This window comes from Oryza sativa, chromosome 1 (assembly GCF_034140825.1).
Source record: "Oryza sativa Japonica Group chromosome 1, ASM3414082v1".
In the NCBI taxonomy this organism is placed as follows: domain Eukaryota; kingdom Viridiplantae; phylum Streptophyta; class Magnoliopsida; order Poales; family Poaceae; genus Oryza; species Oryza sativa.
In genome coordinates this window covers 12,845,218-12,867,167 of record NC_089035.1, presented here as the reverse complement: position 1 = coordinate 12,867,167, position 21,950 = coordinate 12,845,218, and the positions used below count along the sequence as shown (strand labels likewise).

The window sequence follows — 21,950 nt, the reverse complement described above, 5'->3', positions numbered from 1 at the left end:
ACACAGATAATCTTCTAAAATTCATATCTAATTCATCCGAGCTCCATTTAAGTCCATTCAAGTCTCAGTAAATTCATAAAAATGTATAGAATCCATTAAAAATGGTTTTGTTTCCTGTTTCAGTAGACTTATAGCATGTTTTGCTTGTGTGCTTTGTTTGTCGTGTAGATTTCGGCCGTTTCGTCGATCCGCGGTTCCTCGAAGACGTTGCTGAGACCTCATTAGTACGAGGGCAAGGCAAGTCATGCATTACAATTGATCATATTGTACCCAATTTACAAATGTCCCGCATTTCTATTAAATGTTGCATTATTTTATAATATCATGTGGGATGGGTCCTACTACTCAGCCATATATTGTTTACCTTATGCCATTGATAACTTGGGTATCAAAATGATTAGATGTTGGATTAGGAATTGCTTAGCCATGCTTAGTTCAACTAGTACACAAAGGGAGATCACATTAATGCATAGACTTTGATTATTGGCATAGCTTTGGATTAGTGCCACCGCAATGGTGTTAGTTAATTAAAATACACTACATGGTGGGCTGTGGGTGCATGGTTTTGCTAGTCGTGCCCATGGTGATTAAGGACCGGTTCGCGGGATGCCCTAAAAGAACTTATCGTACTTACCACAAGCCAACGTGGGCAACGGCTGGGCTTGTAGTGTAGCTTTCCTCTAGCCGACGTACTCATGCGAGGGTGGGCGTGATGGAGTTGGGTTGGCCGGGGTGTCTGTTTGATCGGCTTCCAGATTCACCGCGGCACGAGAGGGGGAATGCCCGTTGCCTGCTGGGGACGGGGCGAACCCTGAGGTGTGGTGCGATCGGTTAAAGGGGTTATGCAAAGGGTCCTGTCACGGCCTCTTTCCGGTATGTCGTGGTGGCATGTCGGCGCACGGAAACGTGTCGTGGGGCTGTGTCTTGTGGGTATAGTTGTACACCTCTGATAAGAGTAAAACTATTCGAATAGCTGTTCCCGCGGTTATGGGCGGTCGACCAAATTCACCGTGATTAGTCACACCCTAGTTAGCTAATGAACTGGTGTAGTTTAGGTGGTTGGTTGGGCCTGTTGCAACATGGTGTAGCGTTGGACAGTGATTGGTTAATATTGATTAATTACTGCAACTGTTTTACTGCTTTCAACTACTGCTTTTAAATGCTAGCTTTATGCAAAAGGACCTTTAGCCTTCCTTGGACTTATCCTGCATCATACCTCCTCTTCCAGTATGACTTGTTGAGTACAGTGGGTAGTACTCAGTCTTGCTCTCTTTTCCCCCACACCAGAGTTGAAGTTCTTCTCAGTTGGAGATGTCTCGAAGAAGTTGGTTTCGTCGCCGCCGTCAAGGATGCATGTGGAATGGAATCGCCCGCAGGCTTAGCTCGCTTTAATGCACATTCAGCTTAGAAATTCTGGTTCGTGAATTTCTGGGCGTGACACCTATGCTCTTGGTCCTGAAGTCATATTGATTCTTCGTGTTCGGACTCATGGGATTAGCCGATGAGGTGACATCCAAACCGGTGATCATGGTGATGTCTATTAGAGTCGGGGTCATCGGCACTTGGTTAAACAGGAAGGCATTGATGGTGTTGGACCAGAAATAGGAGGCGGAGGCCATTAAAGGTTCGTCTTTGGCTGAGTTAGCTATGGTAAGGTCGAGTGCTTGGCCGATTCCGATCTCGTCCCAGTGAACTCTCTTGCTAGCCGAAATGCGCTTGAACCATGTAATCCAGCTTTTCTCGGGTGGAGTTTTTCCAGTGACCTAGATCTGGGTTGGCCAATCTGAAAGGAATCCTATTGGTTTCGCCGATGATGAACTCGGTAGGATCAGGGTTACCAACTGGGCCGAGGAAGTAGTAATTTTCATGCGATAGGCTTGGAATTGCAACTAAGTTGGAGAGATGCTACAAATCCAGAAGAACTAGGAAGGGGAAAAACAAGATGAGGAGTAGGAAATCCAATCTGATGTGAGAAAAGGAGATCTAGCTGATGAGAACTTACCTCAGCGTACTCGGCTGATGGTGCGGCAGATGGACTGGCAGATGACGACATCGCCGTAGGCGGAGATCTGGCCGGAGAAGGGATCGCTTGGGGATCGCTTCGTGCACCGAGGGGATCGCCGAAGAGAGACAAGACGGAGCTTGCTTCAGCGGTAAAAACGGAGGAAAACGGTGTGAGATTTTTCGGGGACAACGGTTGGTATTTAAAGTGCTAGAATAACGGTCAGGAAACGGCAAGAGTTGATTTCTCTCGGAGTCGACGTATGGCAAATCCGAAACATTATCCAATATGCCGGACTTGGGGGGCATGTGTTAACGACCAAATTTGGTAATCCAAGGATCGGAGATGAAGAAGAAACCGAGATGGAATTCGAGATGGAAATCGTCTAGGGAACAGATTTAACTGATTTAGGATAGTATCGGGGTTTCAACCGATCTTACCTGATTTAACTATTTTTTCCTCATATGCCTGATTGACATGTTAAATCTGCCCTTTATATTAAGATCTTGTCGCATTTAGGTATATTAGGCTCTTTGTTTGGTATATTCTACTTGTTTTAATATTTTAACATAGAGTGGTATCGGAGTATTAGCCGATACATGCTAGATCTATCTGATCGGCTATGCTATGAACATATACAGTCTCGTTATTAATATATATTTCGATCTAAGTGATTTATACTGTCTCGGCATGACGACCGATCTATCCCTATCACTTGATTTAAGTATATGTCAATATAGGGATTATATATCATTAATATCTACAGCCGATCGAGTAGATTTAGTTTCTTCTTACTTATTAATGACTGCCGATTGATGCATATATGACATCGGCTCAAAGATAAATGATACGTCATCGGCACCTAGCCAATCGGCTATCGTTTATGGATTTAACCGCAATTTCTCTGTCTTTGTTTCTTATTGATTGCAGGATCAAATCAACTGGCACGCTAGCATATCTGAAGGCGAGTTTTGGACATGCACTGGAGTTAAGCAAATCTCCCAGGCCTCGTGTTTTCACATCAACACCGCGGCGAAGGGCGACGCGTCGGTGGAGGTGCTGGAGACAGCCGGGGAGGGCCAAGTCTTCCACCTGTGGCAAGGCCAAGGAGTTGCTCAACAGGATGGTCGCCTTCGTTAACGTCACCGGCGCGTGATCTCCGAGTTCGTGGCCACGCGCCATTGTTTGCTTTTGGGTGTGCGAAAAATTTTCCTACTTTGATTTGATGAACTCTGCTATGTTGTGATTGAATAAATGAGACAATGAGTGATTTTTATGGTTGTTGACTCTGTATGTGTTAATGGAATGCACGAATTTCCAACATCTTCATATGAGAAAATTTTGAGCTGCAAGCCTGCAAGCCTGCAAATCTTTGGAGGAGAATGAGAGTGACAGGGCACATTCACGATGGAGATGATGATGCGGTTGTTGGAGGAGAATGAGAGTGACATGGCGCAGCCGCAGGTCGGCGACGTCGGCGACGCCACCGACTCTGGCACGGAGGTGGCCAAGAGCCCGGTGTCCATGGCGAGCTCGCACCTCAGCATGTTGCCATCTTAGCCGGGAAGAGGGGAGAGAGAGGAGAGATAGGAGAGTTGACATGTGGGCCCAAGGGCATTTTTGACATTTCACGCGATTTCTCTTTCCTCCCCACCTGGAAATTATTATTTTAATGGGTGCGGTGTCCACCAGCAAATATCCAACTTTTGAGAGTGTCTTCCCCTAAAAGTCACTTCGCGCGGTGTCCCACAGCTAAAACCACGAAGTCAAGATGTCCTATAGCAAAATTTGCCATTGCTTTTTGTTCTTGGTGCTGAGTTGCTGCAGAGAATAGTTAACAAAGCTTGCTTCTTAGGTCTGTTGACCAAGCCAATTAATGAACTTGATGAGAGGGGTTTCCCAGTAATACAGTATGCTGATGACATTTTAATTCTTCTCAAAGCATCACAGAGAGAGGTGTTCTGTTTCAAGGCATTGTTGAATTCTTTTGCACATTCTACTGGCCTCAAAGTGAATTACCATAAGTCCTATCTCTACCCAATCAATTTATCTCATGAGAATGCAGTGCTTTTTGCACCATAGGCACAATCCTTTTACTTATTTGGGTTTGCCCATGGGGACAACTAGGCCAAGGGTAGTGGACTTTGCACCCTTGGTAGACAGGGTAGAGAGGAGATTAACAGCAAGCTCACAATTTCTGCCACAAGGTGGGAGACTCACATTGATAAACTCTGTGCTTTCCTCAATCCCAACATACTACATGTGTTCTTTGCAGCTGCCTGTTTCAGTGGTTAAAGCTATTGACACTGCAAGGAAAAATGCCTTTGGAGGGGAAACAACCCAACTTCAACTAGAAGATCTCTTGCTTCTTGGGATCTAGTGTGCAGACCAAAGGATAAAGGTGGACTAGGAGTCATCAATCTAAGAGTTCAGAATATAGCACTTCTGCTTAAGCATCTAGTCAAATTTTACAAAGGGCATGATCTGCCATGGGTTCAACTGATATGGAACTCTTATTATAACTCCAAAGTGCCACATTTAGTTTGGAATAAAGGATCTTTTTGGTGGAGGGATATAGTGGCTCTATCTGATGTCTTTAGGGGAATCTCAAACTGCCATATCAGGACTGGATCTTCAGCTCTTTTCTGGGATGACATTTGGAATGATAAGATAAGAAGCAATGCTTTTCCATCTTTATATATGGTTGCTTTAGATAAAACTATCTCTGTTAAGCAAATGGGTTCTACTCCTCTTGAGGATTGTTTCTTACTGCCATTGAGCACCCCAAGCTTATGGAGAATTCAATGTTCTAGAGGAGGAATGGTCCTCTCTCTCTTTGCAGAACGGTAATGGTGATGAATGGTCTTTCATCTGGAACTCTGATAAATACATAGCTAAGAGGTTTTATAAGCTCACATACTCAAATGTGCATGTGCCAAGGCCTTTTGTCTGGATCTGGAAAACAAAATGTGTAATGAAAATAAAAGTTTTTGCTTGGCTTTTATTTAGGGACAGACTTAACACAAGAGATATGTTGGATAGACGAGATTGTGCAAAGGAAAACGATGACCTCACTTGTTAATTATGCTTGAATAATATCAGAGAGACAAGAGAGCATCTCTTTTTCTTCTGCCCGTTCATTCAACATTACTGGCAGCATTTGAGAATTGCATGGAATCCTGACCTAGAATTTTTCCAGATGGCGGTTTTGGCTCGCATTCAGTTCAATCAGAGAGGTTTCTTGGAAATTTTCTTCATTGCTGCTTGGCACATTTGGAAGCAAAGGAATGGGAAAATCTTTCGAATGAGCTTCGCTCGTTCAGTTCCTGGAGGACTTTATTCAAAGCCGATGTTCTTCTGCATTTGTGCAGAATGAAGAATCCACTAAAACAGATTGTTTTTGATTGGTTACAAACAGTGTAATCCTTTGATCTTTTGTTTCCCTTTTGTTCTCTTGTAATTTGTAAATAACTTTTTTTATTTATAAAATTACACTGCGAGGCAAAGTCCTGGCAGTATTTCCAGTCAAAAAAAATCATATATAACTAACATATGCATGTTTTAAAATATTTTTAGATTGTAATAAACATATGTAGTTACCTCATGCTAGATTTAAAACTGTTTTAAATTCTAATAAACAAATGTAATTACCACATGCATTATTTAAAATTGTTTTAAATTCTAATAATCATATTTAACTAACATATGCATGATTTAAAATTGTTAAAAACTCTAATAATCATATATAACTAGCATATGCATGATTTAAAATTGTTTTAAATTGTAATAAACATATGTAATTACCACATGCATGATTTAAAATTGTTTTAAATTATAATAATCATATATAACTAACAGATGCATGATTTGCAATTGTTAAAAATTCTAATAATCATACATAATTAACATAAGCCATACAACAATTGAATTATATGAATATTCAATACATCCAAAACAATTTACATCGTCTACACAACAATTAGGGCAATACATCGGCGGTGACGGTTAACCGCACGTACTTTCTCCTCACTACTGTTCCTTCCTTGTGATCGCTGCGTGAGTAAGGAATGTCTTCGTTTGATAGGAGGATGCTAGGGTCAACCGTCATCGCGAAAGGAGGTTGCCCCTCAAACTGATCATAATCCTCGACAGTCTTATCCTCGACTCCGACGATTTTTCTTTTGCCTAGGAGAACCACGTGGCGCTTCGGCTCATCGGGCCCTTTCCCCTTCTTTCCTTTGCTAGACATGTCCTTCACGTAAAAAACTTGTGTTACATCATTGGCAAGGACAAAAGGTTCGTCCGAGTATCCAACCTTGTTAAGGTCAACCGTTGTCATCCCACTGACATCAATCGTTACGCCTCCACTAGTTAGCCTAACCCATTGGCACTAGAACAGAGGGACCTATAGAGGTCCATAGTTAAGTTCCCATATGTCCTCAATGGCACCGTAATACATGCCAATTGTACCATCGTGTCTCATGGCATTGATACGAACATCACTATTTTGGTTCGTGCTCTTTATGTCTTGGGCTCTCGTGTAGAATATGTACCCATTGATCTCATATTCTTGGAATGTCTTGATCGAGCCAGATAGTCCCCTCGCCAGGAAGGCCAGTTATTGGTTAATCGTCTCGTTACCCATGAGATGTTATCGCAGCCACACGGGGAAAGTATCAATGTGATGGCGTGTAATCCATGCATCGAACTTACTGATGTTTCTGGCGCGAACTAGAGCCAAGTGCTCCTCGATGTAAGGAGCCACCAATGAAGATTGTTGCAGAACCGTGAAATGTGCTTTACGGAATAAATTGTTGTTTACCGTCATTATTGCTTTCCTTCCGAGAGTCCCCTTTCCCCGTAGTCTCCCATCATGGCGTGATTCGGGCACCCCGATTGGGCAAAGGTCTTTAATAAATTCTATGCAGAATTCAATGACCTCCTGTGTTCCATACCCCTTGGCGATGCTTGCCTCTGGACGAGCATGGTTATGAACATACTTCTTTAGAACGCCCATGTACCTCTCGAAAAGAAACATGTTGTGTAGGTACACAGGTCCAAGAATACAGATCTCTTTGACAAGGTGACAAAGCAGATGCGTCATTATATTGAAAAATGAAGGTGGAAATATCAACTCAAAGCTGACAAGACATTGCATCACATCATTTTGAAGGGCTTCTAATCTATCCAGATCAATGATCTTATGTGAAATTGCGTTCATGAAAGCACATAGCTTTGTTATTGTTGCCCGAACATTGTCAGGAAGGATACCCCGAATTATAACTGGTAGCAGCTATGTCATAAACACGTGACAGTCATGAGACTTTAGGTTTGTGAACTTCTTCTCCTTCGTGCTTATTATTCGCTTTATATTCGAGGGGTATCCAGACGGTACTTTGATGCTCTCCAAGCATTCAAACATACTTTCCCTCTCTGCCTTGCTAAGAGTGTAGCTGGCTGGACTCAAGTAATGGCTTCCTTTCTTCTTTGGTTCCAGGTGAAGGTCGTCGCGTTGTTCCATATGCTTCAGATCATTACGTGCTTTCAGTGTATCTTTCGACTTCCCAAATACACCTAGGAAGCCAAGCAGGTTTACGCAAAGGTTCTTAGTGATGTGCATCACGTCAATTGCGTAGCGGACGTCCAAGAATTCCCAATAGGGTAACTCCCAAAAAATAGAGTTCTTCCACATCGCCGTGTGATCATCTTCGCTCTCTATAGGTTAGCTGCCATGCCCCCTTTCCAAACACTACTTTAAGATATTTCACCATAGCAAACACTGCTTTCCCGCTGCGATGTTTAGGCTTCGTACGGTGGTCTGCCTTATGTTTGAAGTGCTTTCCTTTCTTCCATACAGGGTGGTTTGCAACAAGGAATTGACGATAGCCCATGTACACAACCTTCCTACAATGCTTTAGATGCGTACTTTCACTTTCATCCATACAGTGAGTGCAAGCCTTGTACACCTTGTTTGACTACATGGATAGATTGTTAAGTGCAAGCTAATCGTTGATGGTTACGAACAGCAGCGCTCATAGGTTAAACTCCTCCTGTTTGTCCTCATCCCACACGGGGACACCTTCTTTCTTCCACAACAATTTCAGATCTTCGACCAGTGGTCTTAGGTACACATCAATGTCATTACCAGGTTGCTTGGGGCCTTGAATAATAATCGGCATCATTATGTACTTCCTTTTCATGCATAGCCAAGGGGGGAGGTTGTAGATACACATAGTAATAGGCCAAGTGCAATGGCCGCTGCTCATCTCTCCAAAAGGATTCATGCCGTCCGTACTTAAACCGAACCTTATGTTTCGTTCTGTCGATGTTTCACCACTACGAACCATCGGCGGGGTGTCTCAGCATCCCGTCTTGTTGACGTTCTTCTGCGTACCAACGCATCATTCTAGCATGTCCCTTGTTCCTGAACAAACGCCTTAGCCATGGTAATATAGGGAAATACCACATCACCTTAGCAGGAATTATCTTCTTCGTTGGCTGCCTGTCAACTTCACCTGGATCATCTCGTCTAATCTTGTATCGTAGTGCTTTACAAACAGGGCATGCTTCTAGGTTCTCGTACTCCTCACCACGATATAGGATACAATCGTTCGGACATGCGTGGATCTTCTGAAATTCTAGTCCTAGAGGGCAGACTATCTTCTTAGCCTCGTACGTTGTCTCGGGCAATTTGTTTCCCTCCAGAAGAATGTTCTTGACGAGTTTCAATAAATCGCCAAATGTCTTGTCACTAACACTATTTTTGGCCTTCCATTGCAAGAATTACAGAGTGGTACCCAACTTTTTGTGCCCCTGTTCGCAACCTGGGTACAACGGCGTTCTGTGGTCCTCTAACATACGCTCCAATGTATGGTCTTACTTTTCACTTTCACAGTCCTTCTTGACGTCCTGCAACATCTGACCAAGATCATCTGCAGCGTCGTTATCGTCAACATCCCCGTCCACCTCGCCCGTTCTATTTCCTTCAAATCCAGCGTACTGAGCCCAGTCCGGAATGTTCTCGTCTTCCATTTCATCTTCTTCCATTTGAACCCCTTGCTCTCAGTGCGATGTCTAACAATTATAGCTTGGTATGAACCCCGAGTACAAGTGGAAATGAATAGTCCTTGATGTTGAATACTCCTTCTAGTTCTTGCACTTATTGCATGGACAACAAATAAAACCCTTATGTTTGTTAGCATCGGCCACTCTCAAAAAAATAATCCACGCCATCAATAAACTCTTTCGACCGCTGGTCAGCGTACATCCATTGCGGATCCATTTACATGAAATGCAAAAAAAAAATCATAAAAATATTCAACGAAAATGAAACCCACTAAACAGTGATATAATAATGACATATCAATATTCATAGAATAATTATTTTTTAATTATTTTTGAAGTTTTAAACAAATATTTAATGTATTGTACTCCTTTTAATTTTCAATTTAGCTTGTTTTCTATTATTTTAGATTAATTTTCAATATATTTTCCTTCTCAACTATTATATAAAACCTTTTATAAAATTGTAAATAAACAAAATTTCTATGTATTCTTCTTACCTACACTGATTTTCTCTCTCATCAACTTCCAACAAAGTTTTAGATACAATAATGTGTACGAAACATAGGTCCAAATGTAATATAACAACAAAAAAAACATTGGAGGATAAAGTTGCTAACCTTTTAGACACCTCCGATTGTATATAATCACCAAAATAAATTCACAAGAAATTTTGACATGACCTTCCCTCTTGTTTGAAGAATTTTGAAGCTTGGCTCGGGCTGGAGGAGGAAGAAGATATATATAAAGGGGTTGATATTTAGTCCCGGTTGGTTACTAACCGGAGCTAAAAATCCCCGGGATCTTTAGGCCCGGTTGGTAACACCAACCGGAACTAAAGTTAGGATCTTTAGTTTCGGTTTGTGTTACCAACCGGTAGTAAAGATCCCGGGGGGCTGACAAGGTCTGACAGCATATGAACCGGGACTAAAGATCAAATAGTCCCTTTGCTCTTATTAATTGGGACTAAAAATTCTTTTTAGTCCTGGTTTTCAGTGGAACTCAGACTATTATGGATTTTGGCCGACTGACGAAAGATAGTTTCTCCACCGGTGTGATCTAATGACTATATCACAACAAGCCTTGTTGGGGACGGAGTCTTCCAAGTCTATTAGACTCAAGGAGTGGGTACAAGATGTTGAATTGTTAATGCTGGTGGATTCACTGAACAAACATCAAACAACTTTCATTCAGTTATAATCAGAAGGAAAACCACCAGAATTTCAACAATATAAATTATCTCGGAGAATAGATCGACCATAGTACTCTTTCTTCGCCTTTGTCGTTTCGTCAAATTAATTATCGATACCACGATATGACAAATCAAATTTAGTTCATCTATCTATCTATCTTCTATCTATCTATCTATCTATTATATATTAAAAGTCCATGAAACATCCTGAAAACGCTCCTAAGTCGACACCTGGCACCCCTAAAAACGCTCCCAAGCTGCTAAGTGGCGCTCTAATAAATTAGATAAACATCTAACCATTGATTTTTACTTAACTCGGTGGACCCATCAGTTTTGACCATTAGATTAAATTCTCATCTCTCCACCCTAATATACGATGGTTGCATGATTTGGTCCCACCAAAATAATTAGTTAAGACTTAAGAGCAAACAAACGCAGAGAATCAGTTATTTCTCTCCCAAAAAAATCACCGCAGTATTAATTCTTGGAAAGAAAACCGACGTTGTAGGTTTAATGCAGGAGCCTGGGTGTGTGCTTCCATCATCCAAAAAATTATACCATCGAAAACTTTTTAAGTGAATATCACCTTTGCATCAAAAAAGTGAATATCACTAACTGCTCTAAACTATTTACAGAGTTAGGTTCGGATTCATGAATATTGCCCTCAATAGTTAGTTTCTGAATTTTCATGTTTCTGTTTGATTACCAGGGCCTGATGAAATTTTCACGGATGCTAAATCTCACTATATCAAATTCTCATCTCTCCTCCGTAATATATGACGGTTTCATGCTTTGGTCCCACCAAAATAATTAATTAGGAGTAAACAAATGCAGAGAATCAGTTGTTTCTCTCCCAAAAAAAATCAACAAATAAATTTTCAGATGCAAAGCCATAGGAAAAGAAAGCAATGCGCCTCTAGCTTACTTTTTCAACCAATATCAACGACATCCATCTACATTTTTTCTGGAACAAGCAGCAACAACCAAGGTTGAAACAATCCTAATCGTATCAAACAGGCGAGTGATGCAAGCAGCAACTTCCATCTTTTTATTGTTTGATCTCTTAACATAGCCTTCCACTCCTCTATTTTTTTAAGCATATAATTTCGCTTTTTTACCTACAATTTTATACTACGTACTCCTTGGTGATGTTGTTCGTATTCTGATCTGTCGCTACTAGCTTCTACAACAAAGCGATATATCAAAGCTCTTGCCTCTTGGACAATATATTCACTAATTAACATCGGGTATTTGGGTGCTGTCAGTTTAATTTTGAGCACTTAGTCAAGACGTCTTGATGCTGCGTGCTTTGCCACCAGAAATTTGTTAATTGATTTTTTGGATAATCATTTTGGAAGGGTAATGCATGCCGCTTTTTTAGGAGAAACATATTACAAACACATGAGTTTATATACACACGCGTACACTTATCCATAGAAAACATATTCGAGAGACTGAGCCAATGATATATCTTCAAATTAGTGAAGTCATCATAAACGCCTCGCTATTGATAGGAACGTTGTCTACTACAAGAATAATTAGCCATAAATATGAGACCCATGTCAAGTCTAGATCTTAAACCTAGGTGGGTAAGTTCCACCATAGGTAACTAACCAGCCACACTCACTAATTGCAGATAATGTACGTGGAGCCCCTCTTCCCTCTCCTTAACTCCTTTTTTCCATACATTATTTGAGATAAATGTAGTATATAAATAATAAATAAACTATTGTAATTTTTAAATTATATATACAATTTTTTTATTCGACCACAATTATATTCTTTAGAATTAAATCAGTTCATATCGATTTGACCGATTGCGTTATATCTCACAGCCAAAAAAAACACGAAAACATATGTTATAGTGTCATATATCACATTATAATCATAAATAACTAGAATTAGCTCTAATATGTTTGAAAATAAAGTTTACTAAATTATATTATTTACCATTAACTTAATATTAACTATACTTTAATCTGTAAAATAAAATTATATTTTAGGTCATATTTTTATTCTTGGTCTGTAATCCAAACGGACGTGAAAATTATAAAAAAAGATGACAGTATGGAGTATATATCACTATATATTCTTTATCGGTTATAATAATATGTACCATTAAATTAGATTTACAATATAACAAGAAATATGTCATATCTTTGCGCTTTACATGGCATTTGAGAATTATAACAAAACGTGAAAAAACAATTTAGTGATATGGGTAATATCATCACATAAATATGCTTACTATGTAGGGTGCACTCTATTTGGCCCATATCAGTTCACAAATATGCGCGACTGAATTAGATTTACAATATCAACAAGTAGCAAGTCACATCCGGGGCCTTGCATGGCAATCGAGAATTATGACAAATCATGATAAAAAATAACAATATGGATTATATGATCATATAAATATACTTATCATGTGGATTCTAATCTATCCGGACTATACGGGGATAATCTAAAATGTCAATTCAATTTACCAAATCATGTATAAGTTGTACGTTTTGTAGACTACACCCTAAATATTAAGTAAAATAATGGATTGAGTACACGTCGTGTTTTCTCTCCTTTGATTTCTATTAAATACGTATGGTGTGTGGGTATTTTGTATATACTAAGTTTGGTTAATTAGGGAACATAAACAATACTAAAGTTATATATGAGAATTCATGCATTAAAAATACACTTCATAACAAGAACGTACTTAACAAAAATGTACTTTAGTCTATGGTGCTTCAATATTTATAAATTCTCTAAACATACTAATTATTTCTGCTCTTATTTCAAACTAAATTCATTTTCTCCACATAATATAAGAGATCATATGAGAAAAAAAGAGGAGGGAGAAGAAGTAAATAGATGTCTGCCATTAAACAGATAGAATAAAGACATCTATAACATACAAGAAAATTTGTTGATTAAGGTTTATAAACTCCAAATGTAAGATATGCTAATTTCTAAAAAAAACACACACATGGTACACATAATAGTTCCATATGAAGCAACACTATTGTTGTGAAACAATAGTTTCTCATAAATTAAAAACCACATGGTTTAAATAAATTTGATTTAGAATTTATATGTTGAAAGGTAATTAGAAGAAAATTAAAAGCGACGTTCACAACAATCTCAAATAAATTATTGATAAAAAACATGTTCAGAATAGATTAAAAAAATATTTTAAGAAATACTCATCCACACATAAGTATTCATAATTAAAATTCAAGCAACATTAAATAAGGTGTCCCGCACATGTGCGCGGGCAACCTTTCTAGTTCTAACAAAAGAGCAAACTTAGGAAGCCAAAACAACTCTAGCTAGTCTGGTTCATGGATGATCCTCCAATGGATGATCAGGAGCCACATGCGTATATGCAGCTTCTGGTGCAGCCTAGCTATGCACTGCAGAAGTAGCTGAAGGGCAGCTTGGGCCTCGAGTAGTCGGCGGAGAGGATCTTGCCGGCGACGACGGCGTTGGCGGCGTCGGTGTAGTGCACGCCGTCCCAGCTCACGAACTTGCTGCCGTCCTCGCACACCCGGTACCCCGCCCCGAGGCAGCTCACGTTGAAGTCGTAGTTGTACGGCGGCCCGCCATGGCCGCAGCACGCCATTAGCGGCTCCTCGAACCCTACAAAAAAAAACGTTTGCATCTTCTTCGCCATCAGGAGATCATCAATGGCGTATTAATTAGTCATCATCTGCAGGACACGATCGATCGATTCGAGATCTCGATTGGGCTAGCTAGCTCTCTCACCGTAGCTGGAGTGGTTGGCGATGAGGTCGTACTTGATGGCGAGGATGTCGGTGAAGACGATCGTTGCGCCCCTGAGCTGCGAGCTGAGCTGGTCGCAGATGGAGGAGAGCTGGCTGTTGAACTCGTAGGCCCCGGCGTTGAGCGTTTTCAGGCAGCCGCTGGGGTCGAGGTCGCCGTCGTCGGCCCTCGGCACGGCGAGCTTCTGGGGCAGGCAGCCGAGAGGCCCCGTTCCATGGATCCACAGGTTCTTGGCTCCATTGTAATACAAACTCTGCACACACGTACGATTTCAGAATTAATTAGCACTGACACACTGACACAAATCAAACATGAACACTGTAAATTACAACGATTAAGGGAGTGTTTAGATCCAGGGGTGTACACTGTAAAGTTACACTGTAAAGTACACCGTAAAGTTTTGATGTGTCACATCGGATATTATATACGGTGTCGCATAGGTATTCGAGCACTAATAAAAAAACTAATTACAGAATCTGTCAGTAAACCGCAAGACGAATTTATTAAGCCTAATTAATACATCATTAGCAAATATTTACTAAAACACCATATTGTCAAATCATAAAGCAATTATGTTTAAAAGATTCATCTGGCAAATTAGTCACAATATATGTAATTAGTTATTTTTTTAGCCTATATTTAATACTTTATACAGGTATTCAAACGTTCGATGTGATATGGTGAAAAATTTTAAGGCTAGAATGTAAACAGGGCCTAAGGTTCACATGTATGTACTATGTACCTGGATGGCATCCTTGATCTCGGAGAGGATGGCCGGAAACCTCTGGCGGACGACGTCGTCGTAGGGGAGGCCGCCGGCGGAGAAGGCGGCGGAGAGGTCGTTCTGGCCGATGTCGATGAGGTAGAGCGCGTTGCGGAAGCCGTCGGCGTCGACGGGGACGGCCTCGCCGCGGCTAGCGAGCTCGAGGGAGCGCTGCTTGAAGTGGATGAACTGCTGCACCTGGATGTGCAGGGAGAATGCGGCGTTGCGGGGCGCCGTGGCGGCGCCGGAGATGGCGAAGTTGGCGCCATTGGTGAAGTCGGTGCCCAGGGGCTCCAGGTACGGGCTCAGGTAGCTCATGTTCAGGCTCTCACCTGCACGTAACGTTTGGTGCATACACATTGCAAACCAAGTATAATTAATTATACACAAGCTTAAAAAAAAAACATAACGCGTGTTCCAATATATGCTCAAAACTACTTCAAACATGCATATACTTAGTATACAGCAGGGTTTTCAATTTCCAAATAAGGTTTTTGCCGGTGGTGACCAAAATTTCCAAAATCATCAAAAATTTGGGTTTTTTTTGACCGAAATTATTTAAAAATTTGATTAATTTTGAATGAATTTGAATAAAATTTGACCAAATTCACAAGAAAGGCAAAAAACCGAAAATTTCGGATGAGATATGTGCTGGTGGGGGGCAAAATTTCCGAAATTTCAATCCCTGGTATAGAGTGGTTTTCCGGTTTGTGAGAGGTTCCGATCCAAGAGCCACCACCGTATTTTCTAGTGAAAAATTTAGTACCTATTAATACTCGGATACTAGGAATATAAACATATTATAAATAGCAGATTTTTAAAAGAATATTTTAGAAAGAAGATAATATGCGTGCACATCTTTTATATAATGAGAAAACCGTGTACAATAGAATATCGACCAAAAATGTAGTGAAATTTATCTTGCTTGTTGGGTCCCTTGCAACCAACATGGGAGTAGGAACAGTTGCATGCATCACCTCAAGCAGAAAACAGGGCACCAGATCAGCTGGCTGGGAACTCCACAGTACACAAACTCAACAGACAATTTTGATGGCAGCAATCAAGCAATACAGCAACTTGAATTGATCTAGCCTAGTTAACAATGCAACACCGGCAGGCGTAGTTGCAGCCTTGCAGGAAATAGACTGCCGTCATAAGCGGTGACCATGTAATGTATGCACGGTTAGCATCAGTTACCCTGTTAAAAAAAAAGAATGGATTCTAATATCTTGAGGGGATATTTTCTCGTGTACTTTTTTTTCCAAATTTGATATAAATAGTTTAAAAAATTCTAAAAAAAAGTTGACAATGTAGAGTAGAATGATATCTACTGGTACACCAAAATCAAGTTCAAATTTGCTCTACACATCGAGAACAAAAAGACAAATTTAGATGTGAACAGGACACTACTATTCATATGCTAAATTTATCTTTTTTATATCTCAACATGTGAGTTAAGTGTGAACCTAAGATTTTGTGAAGTTGTATAGATATGTTGTACTCCCTCCGTCCCATAATATAAGGGATTTTGAGTTTTTGCTTGCAACGTTTGACCACTCGTCTTATTCAAAATTTTTTGAAATTATTATTTATTTTATTTATGACTTACTTTATTATCTACAGTACTTTAATCACAACTTTTCGTTTTTTATATTTGCAAAAAAATTTAAATAAGACGAGTGATCAAACGTTGCAAGCAAAAACTCAAAATCTCTTATATTGTGGGACGGAGGGAGTATGAGTGTTTTTAATTTTTTTTATAACTGTTTGGATGGTTTTGAAGCAAGCGAGGGAACATGCCATCGACGGATCAAAATAGTTTCCAAAAAATAATAGAAATGGTCGTTTTAAATAGAGCGTAGAAAAAACACAAAAATCAGAAGAGATAGATTGATTAAAACAATATCTAAGTGGTTGAAGCTCAGGTTAGAATTTTTCAAAAATTGCATGGTTTTCAGCTAATCCAAAGGAAATTCATATGATTTTTTTATAGTTATTCTTTTGATTTCAAATGACCACATAACAAAATGTTTTATAAGACTAAATTCCTCTAAAATTTCTCTAAAGAATCCTAATTTGTTCGAAACCCTTTCGTTTGGAATTAATGGAGGGAATAGAACCCAATAAGCAAATCCCAACAATTAACTGACAAGTACTAGAGACAGACAGTCACCAAGCAGCAAGATCTGTTTTATCTCTGCAAGTCTGGGCCGGATTTTGGTGGGACCTTGCCATGTCGATGCATGCGCACCCTTTGCGTCATTCTCTTGAGTTGATCAGAGCGTGCACGATGGATTAATCAGAGCATCACAATCAGCCACTAACACTGCTACTAGCAGGCTCTAGTTGCTACGGCAAACTACTCGCCATTTCATTTTCAGTGCTGATTGAGAAGAGCGATTGCCACGAACGTGGAAGAGGAAAACATGATATGCATTTTCCAAAGGAGAAAAGGGCAGTTGTTTGCCAAAAGCAAAATTATTTGTGAAAAGTGTGCTGGCAAATACACCCACTAATTAAAGTTATTTGATTTGGCACAAGCAAGAGTGTGCATGCAAATTAATACACTAGTACATTCCAGATATACATTTTTAACAAAATTGCGGATATATATTTTTTTGAATGAAGGATTTAATTTTAATTCACCACCAGTGTTTGTAACTTTAATTCCGTAGAATAAATAGAAATGTAGTATCATGTAAATATTTTAAACAACAAATTTTGCGATGCAAAGTACATTTTCAGAAAAAAAAAACTACTGCAAATTAATTAGCACTAACTAAAAAAAAGAGATTTGGAGGGAGAGACGTCCCTCCAAGAATTTTTTTAACAAGAAATTGTGAGCGTATTGAGATTGAACACGGGATCTTGGGGTTGGAACCACACACTTCTTGTCACTGTACTATCAAGTGCATCTCAATTAGCGCTAATTAATACAAAGCGTGCTGAGATAGTGAGATGTATGAGAACAAACTCCCTAATATAGTAAATAAAACAAAATATTTAATGTTTAGAAAAAAATATCAGAATAACATTATATGATAGTGTAATTTTCAAGGCACACGCATACTTATTTTTCTCAAATAGGCTTTTTGAGAAATAACTGTGATGCATGGTCCATGTTTTAGAAATTAAAATATATTTTGTGTGCTTAAAAATTAGTACTAGATATTTAGTATGACCAAAAAAGAATGTTCTAGTATTAATTAATTATGAGATAATTCAGCGAAGGAACGGCCAGCTACTAGTTGGTTGGAAAAAAACACTGCCTCTATTAAAAATGTGGATCAGAACATGTCTAGATTTCTTATATTGGGTTTGTTCAAATTCGCTATACTAAAAAAATATTGAATTATGTATTAAGGACACAATACTAAAATATTTTAGGACGAATGACGCATCGTTTTGTCATGCATCGTTCAGACTTTGAAACAAGGCACCTTAACGTTACGCCAACCACACATAGTTCCTGGAAGTCCTGAGACTTTTTCTTTTTTCTTGTTTCTCTTATTTTCAGGGGAAAAGACCTGAACTGTTTGGGCTAAGTTACGTTACTGTGCTGTTCCGTTTTAGATAGACAATGTAGAAGCACAGTAGCAAAAAAAAAAAAAAAAAGAGAGTAACGGCGTGTTCGATCGGTCGTCCGGTCTGTGTCGATCGAGCAAAATCCTGAAACGGTAGGCGATCGATTTTGGTGTGCACGCGCACACACCATCGTCACAGATTTTGGAGAGGAGTATGGGTGGAAGGTGGAAGGTGGAAGGTGTAAGGTGCATGTGACTCACATAGGTGGTCGATGACGAGGCGGCCGTCGCAGAGGCGGCCCGTGGCGCGGCGGAAGAAGGCGCGCCCCTCGGGGAGCGGGAAGTAGTACCCCATCCCGGCCGCGATGCCGCCCGTGTCCGTGTTCGAGTCGCCGAACGCGAACACCACCGGCCGCCGCGCGCACGACGCCGACGGCGACGGCGACGGCGACGGCTGGTCTCCGCCGTCGTCGCTGATTTCTCCGGCAGCCACCGCCACCGCCATCATCACTGCTACTACTGCCACCACCGCAACGACGACGCCGCTACTAGCTGCCATATTGTTGCCTAGCTCGATCGATCACGTACGCGTGCAAGTGGTGGCTGGACACTAGCTGGTAATAGCTGCTTTGCTTACGCACGATCTCGACTAGCTGGATGAGACAAATTAACCGAGATGATAGCTAAGCAAAGATCGAGCAGCCTGGACCTGGAGAAGGCAGGAGCCGAGGAGCTAGCATATATAGCGAAGACGGGGAGTGGGCGGGCCCCGCACAACAACACGCGCTCGCGCACGAACTGGGATCCTCATCATCTCGCGATCAAATGATCCCAACACCAAGGCGGTGGGGCAAGCTGCAGCAATTTTCACGTGAATTTCGTCGCGGTTTTGCGATAAATACAACTTACAGTTTTAGCAAGTTTCTCGCTATTCATACTTAGCATATTGCCTATACTTTGCAAGAATTTAAAAAGAGTAAATATCACAAAACCCCAGATTTTGGGGCACATCTATCACAAAACCACATCATGTTAACTAATTTTTATCACAAAACCCCACTCTTTCTTGGGGCATATTGTTGCATGCCACCCATATTCCGTTGCTCTCCTCTTGTGCGCCGTTTTGTTCGCCGTTTTCCGCTCATGTCGCCGTTTCCAAGATTACGCTCATGATTCCACGACGAGGACATCCATACTTAAAGCGGGAATCCCCTCTGCATCATCACTAGGCGTGAAGAATTGGCGCCAACCTAGGCCATCTCCTGCTACTTCTCTGCCCTAGACAACAACATAGTACATAACTTGATCGATACACAACGAAGGATCAAGGAGACCCATGGAGGAAGGAGATTAGCCTTGTTCTGAACTTTGTAGTAGGTAGGATTGCTTTTCCCCCACTTATTTATTGCAGATTTGGCTTGCTAAACGAACCTTAATTGTCTATATGGATGATGGGTTTGAAGTTTCCCCTTTGGTTGCTGAACCTGTGATAATCTTAGTTGGATAAGACAATATTGCAGCAGATTAATTTTTGGCTAAATTGTGCTTTTAGTCATCGGTGATTTTCTTGATATGATAGGATGGAGGATGACATTTGGACACTGAATTTGTTCTGTGATGGTGCTTTAAATGGCCCGATGCATGTGCAGAAAAATATGGATAGAAATATCATTTGCTACTTCAATTTGGTTGGACTGATCGTTGACATTGGCTACTTAGATTGTGATTTTATCTACTTCCTCTATTTCATAATGTAAGTCATTCTAGATTTTTTTACATACATATGGATGTTAGTGAATCTAGATATATATGTGTCTAGATTCACTAACATCCATATGGATGTGGAAAATGCTAGAATGACTTTGTCGGTGATATGGGACCGGGAGTATCATGACCAGAGGCTTGAGGCAGACGCAATCGCCCACGTGGCCTGGCACCTTCGGGGACGTCGGGCCCGAGGGTGAGGTGTCCGCCCTCCTCCTGATTTCCCCCGAGGGGGGGTCGGGTTGCGCTTGCCCCGGCCCCGAGGGCCGAGGCACCCCGACCCCTTAAGGAAGTCTGCGCCACATATATGGGATAAGTGAGCACAGCTGTGCTCACCTAACAGCATTTATTGCAGTCTGGTCAAGCGTGTCACGCTGCATGCAACGCAGTACAGCGCGTTCCTTTATCCGGTCTGTGACCAGTCACAGACCGGTCAGATCACGGGTTAGGTGGCGGCTGGCGGTCTGACGCACGCCTTGCCCCATCCCGTCAAGACGAAAGCCTCTAGGCACTCGTCTCAAGCCGGAGCTAGGGTGTTATCTCTTAGAGATGGCACGTTAGCCCTGGTCAGATTTACACCAGGCTTCATCCTAACCATTACAGGCAAGGTGTTACACGAAGAAGGGCAAACATGCACGTTGTTAAGCTGACGCGTGGTGGACAAGAATGACCGGTCTGGCACTGGTCGCGTCATCGACAGACAGCCACGGTCCCGCGTCATCTCTGTCTTCGGGGGAGGTGGGGGTAGGTGTGGGCTGTCCCATCAGAAGGGCTCCCGGATGGAAACCGTACCGATCTCCGCCCATTAAAGAGAAAAAGAACAGTCCAGTTTGGAAAGAGAAAGGGGCATGTGGTATCCCCTTGAGATATAAAAGGAGGACCTTGCCCATTTAGAGGGGGACTTTTCCCTTTTGGAAGGCTGAGAGGAAAGGGAGTTAATCCTTTGTAACTTGTCCATACACAAATCCACAAAAACACAGGAGTAGGGTATTACGCTTCGCAGCGGCCCGAACCTGTATACATCGTCCGTGTCTTGCGTTTCTTCCGGGGACGCGATCTTTCCACATACAGAGAGAGCTTGAGATCTCACCCTAAGCCCCCGGCCGAACCGGCAAAGGGGGGCCTGCGCGGTCTCCCGGTGAGGAGCCACGAGCTCCGTCATCTGGCGCGCCAGGTAGGGGGCTCAGTGTGTGTTTTCTGAGCTGTCACGTCCTGATAAATTCATCCCGAATTAAAAATCATTCTCTAAAAGGAATAATAGAATTAATTAAAATTCGAAAAGAAATTGGCAAACACTAAAATACGTGCAAGAAAAATTCAAATGTGGCCCGGAGAATTTTTGTTAAATTCTCCTTGGTCTAAAAAGAGCCCTCAAATTTTAGTGGAATTTTCAGAGCACGAATAATAATTGAGAAGAAATAAACAAAGTTGAAAAGGTTTTATAAAAAGAAAAACCCTAAAAGAAGTCCTCTTTTCCCCCCCTTCCTTCTTGGGCCGGCTCGGCCCAGTCCCTCCCTCTCTCTCTCTTCCCCCGCGGCCCATCGGCTCCCCCGCGCGCGCGCGCCGCTGACAGGCGGGCCCGCCCGCCACTCTCGCTGACGGGTGGGACCCACCTGTCATCCCCAACCCCGCGCCGCGCCCGCCGCCGCGCCCGTGCCCTAGCGCCGCCGCCGCCGCGGATTGCGCCGCATCCCGCCGTCCCCGCGCGCATTAAAGAGAGGGGAATCACTCCCCGTGATTCCCTCTCCCGTTTCCCCCGATTTCCCCTCTCTCTCTCCCTCGGATCCGTCCGGATTCATCCCGTAATCCTCGCCGGCGACATCTATGGAGCCCGAGATCCCCGCGCCCGTTTCCTTCCTCTCCGGC

At 41.7% G+C, this 21,950-nt stretch overlaps 1 protein-coding gene and 1 pseudogene across 2 annotated transcripts; both read right to left on the bottom strand.

The window, feature by feature from the left end:
- Positions 1-6,504: 6,504 nt before the first annotated feature.
- LOC136355225 (uncharacterized) lies at positions 6,505-9,049 on the bottom strand (annotated as a pseudogene).
- Positions 9,050-13,400: 4,351 nt separating this feature from the next.
- On the bottom strand, positions 13,401-19,031 carry LOC9267146 (GDSL esterase/lipase LIP-4). 2 transcript variants are annotated; one of them, XM_015779627.3, is made up of 4 exons: positions 18,582-19,031; positions 14,776-15,128; positions 14,016-14,286; positions 13,401-13,911 (listed from the first exon to the last, which is right to left on the bottom strand). In XM_015779627.3, exons 1-4 carry the CDS (start codon positions 18,877-18,879, stop codon positions 13,580-13,582), a joined length of 1,254 nt encoding a protein of 417 aa, XP_015635113.1. In that variant the 5' UTR covers positions 18,880-19,031; the 3' UTR covers positions 13,401-13,579. The 2 variants fall into 2 exon arrangements, with proteins under 2 accessions (XP_015635113.1, XP_015635121.1); XM_015779635.3 differs by having other exon boundaries at positions 13,401-13,889.
- Positions 19,032-21,950: the final 2,919 nt, after the last annotated feature.

What these genes read in the sequence shown, in the direction of transcription:
- LOC9267146 (XM_015779627.3), bottom strand. Translation starts at nt 18,879, where the DNA reads ATGGCAGCTAGTAGCGGCGTCGTCGTTGCGGTGGTGGCAGTAGTAGCA. An exon ending in AGATCAAGGATGCCATCCAG is followed by an intron (nt 14,287 to 14,775) that starts GTACATAGTACA and finishes ACGTGTGTGCAG; the next exon opens with AGTTTGTATTACAATGGAGC. An exon ending in CGCCAACCACTCCAGCTACG is followed by an intron (nt 13,912 to 14,015) that starts GTGAGAGAGCTA and finishes ATGGCGAAGAAG; the next exon opens with ATGCAAACGTTTTTTTTTGT.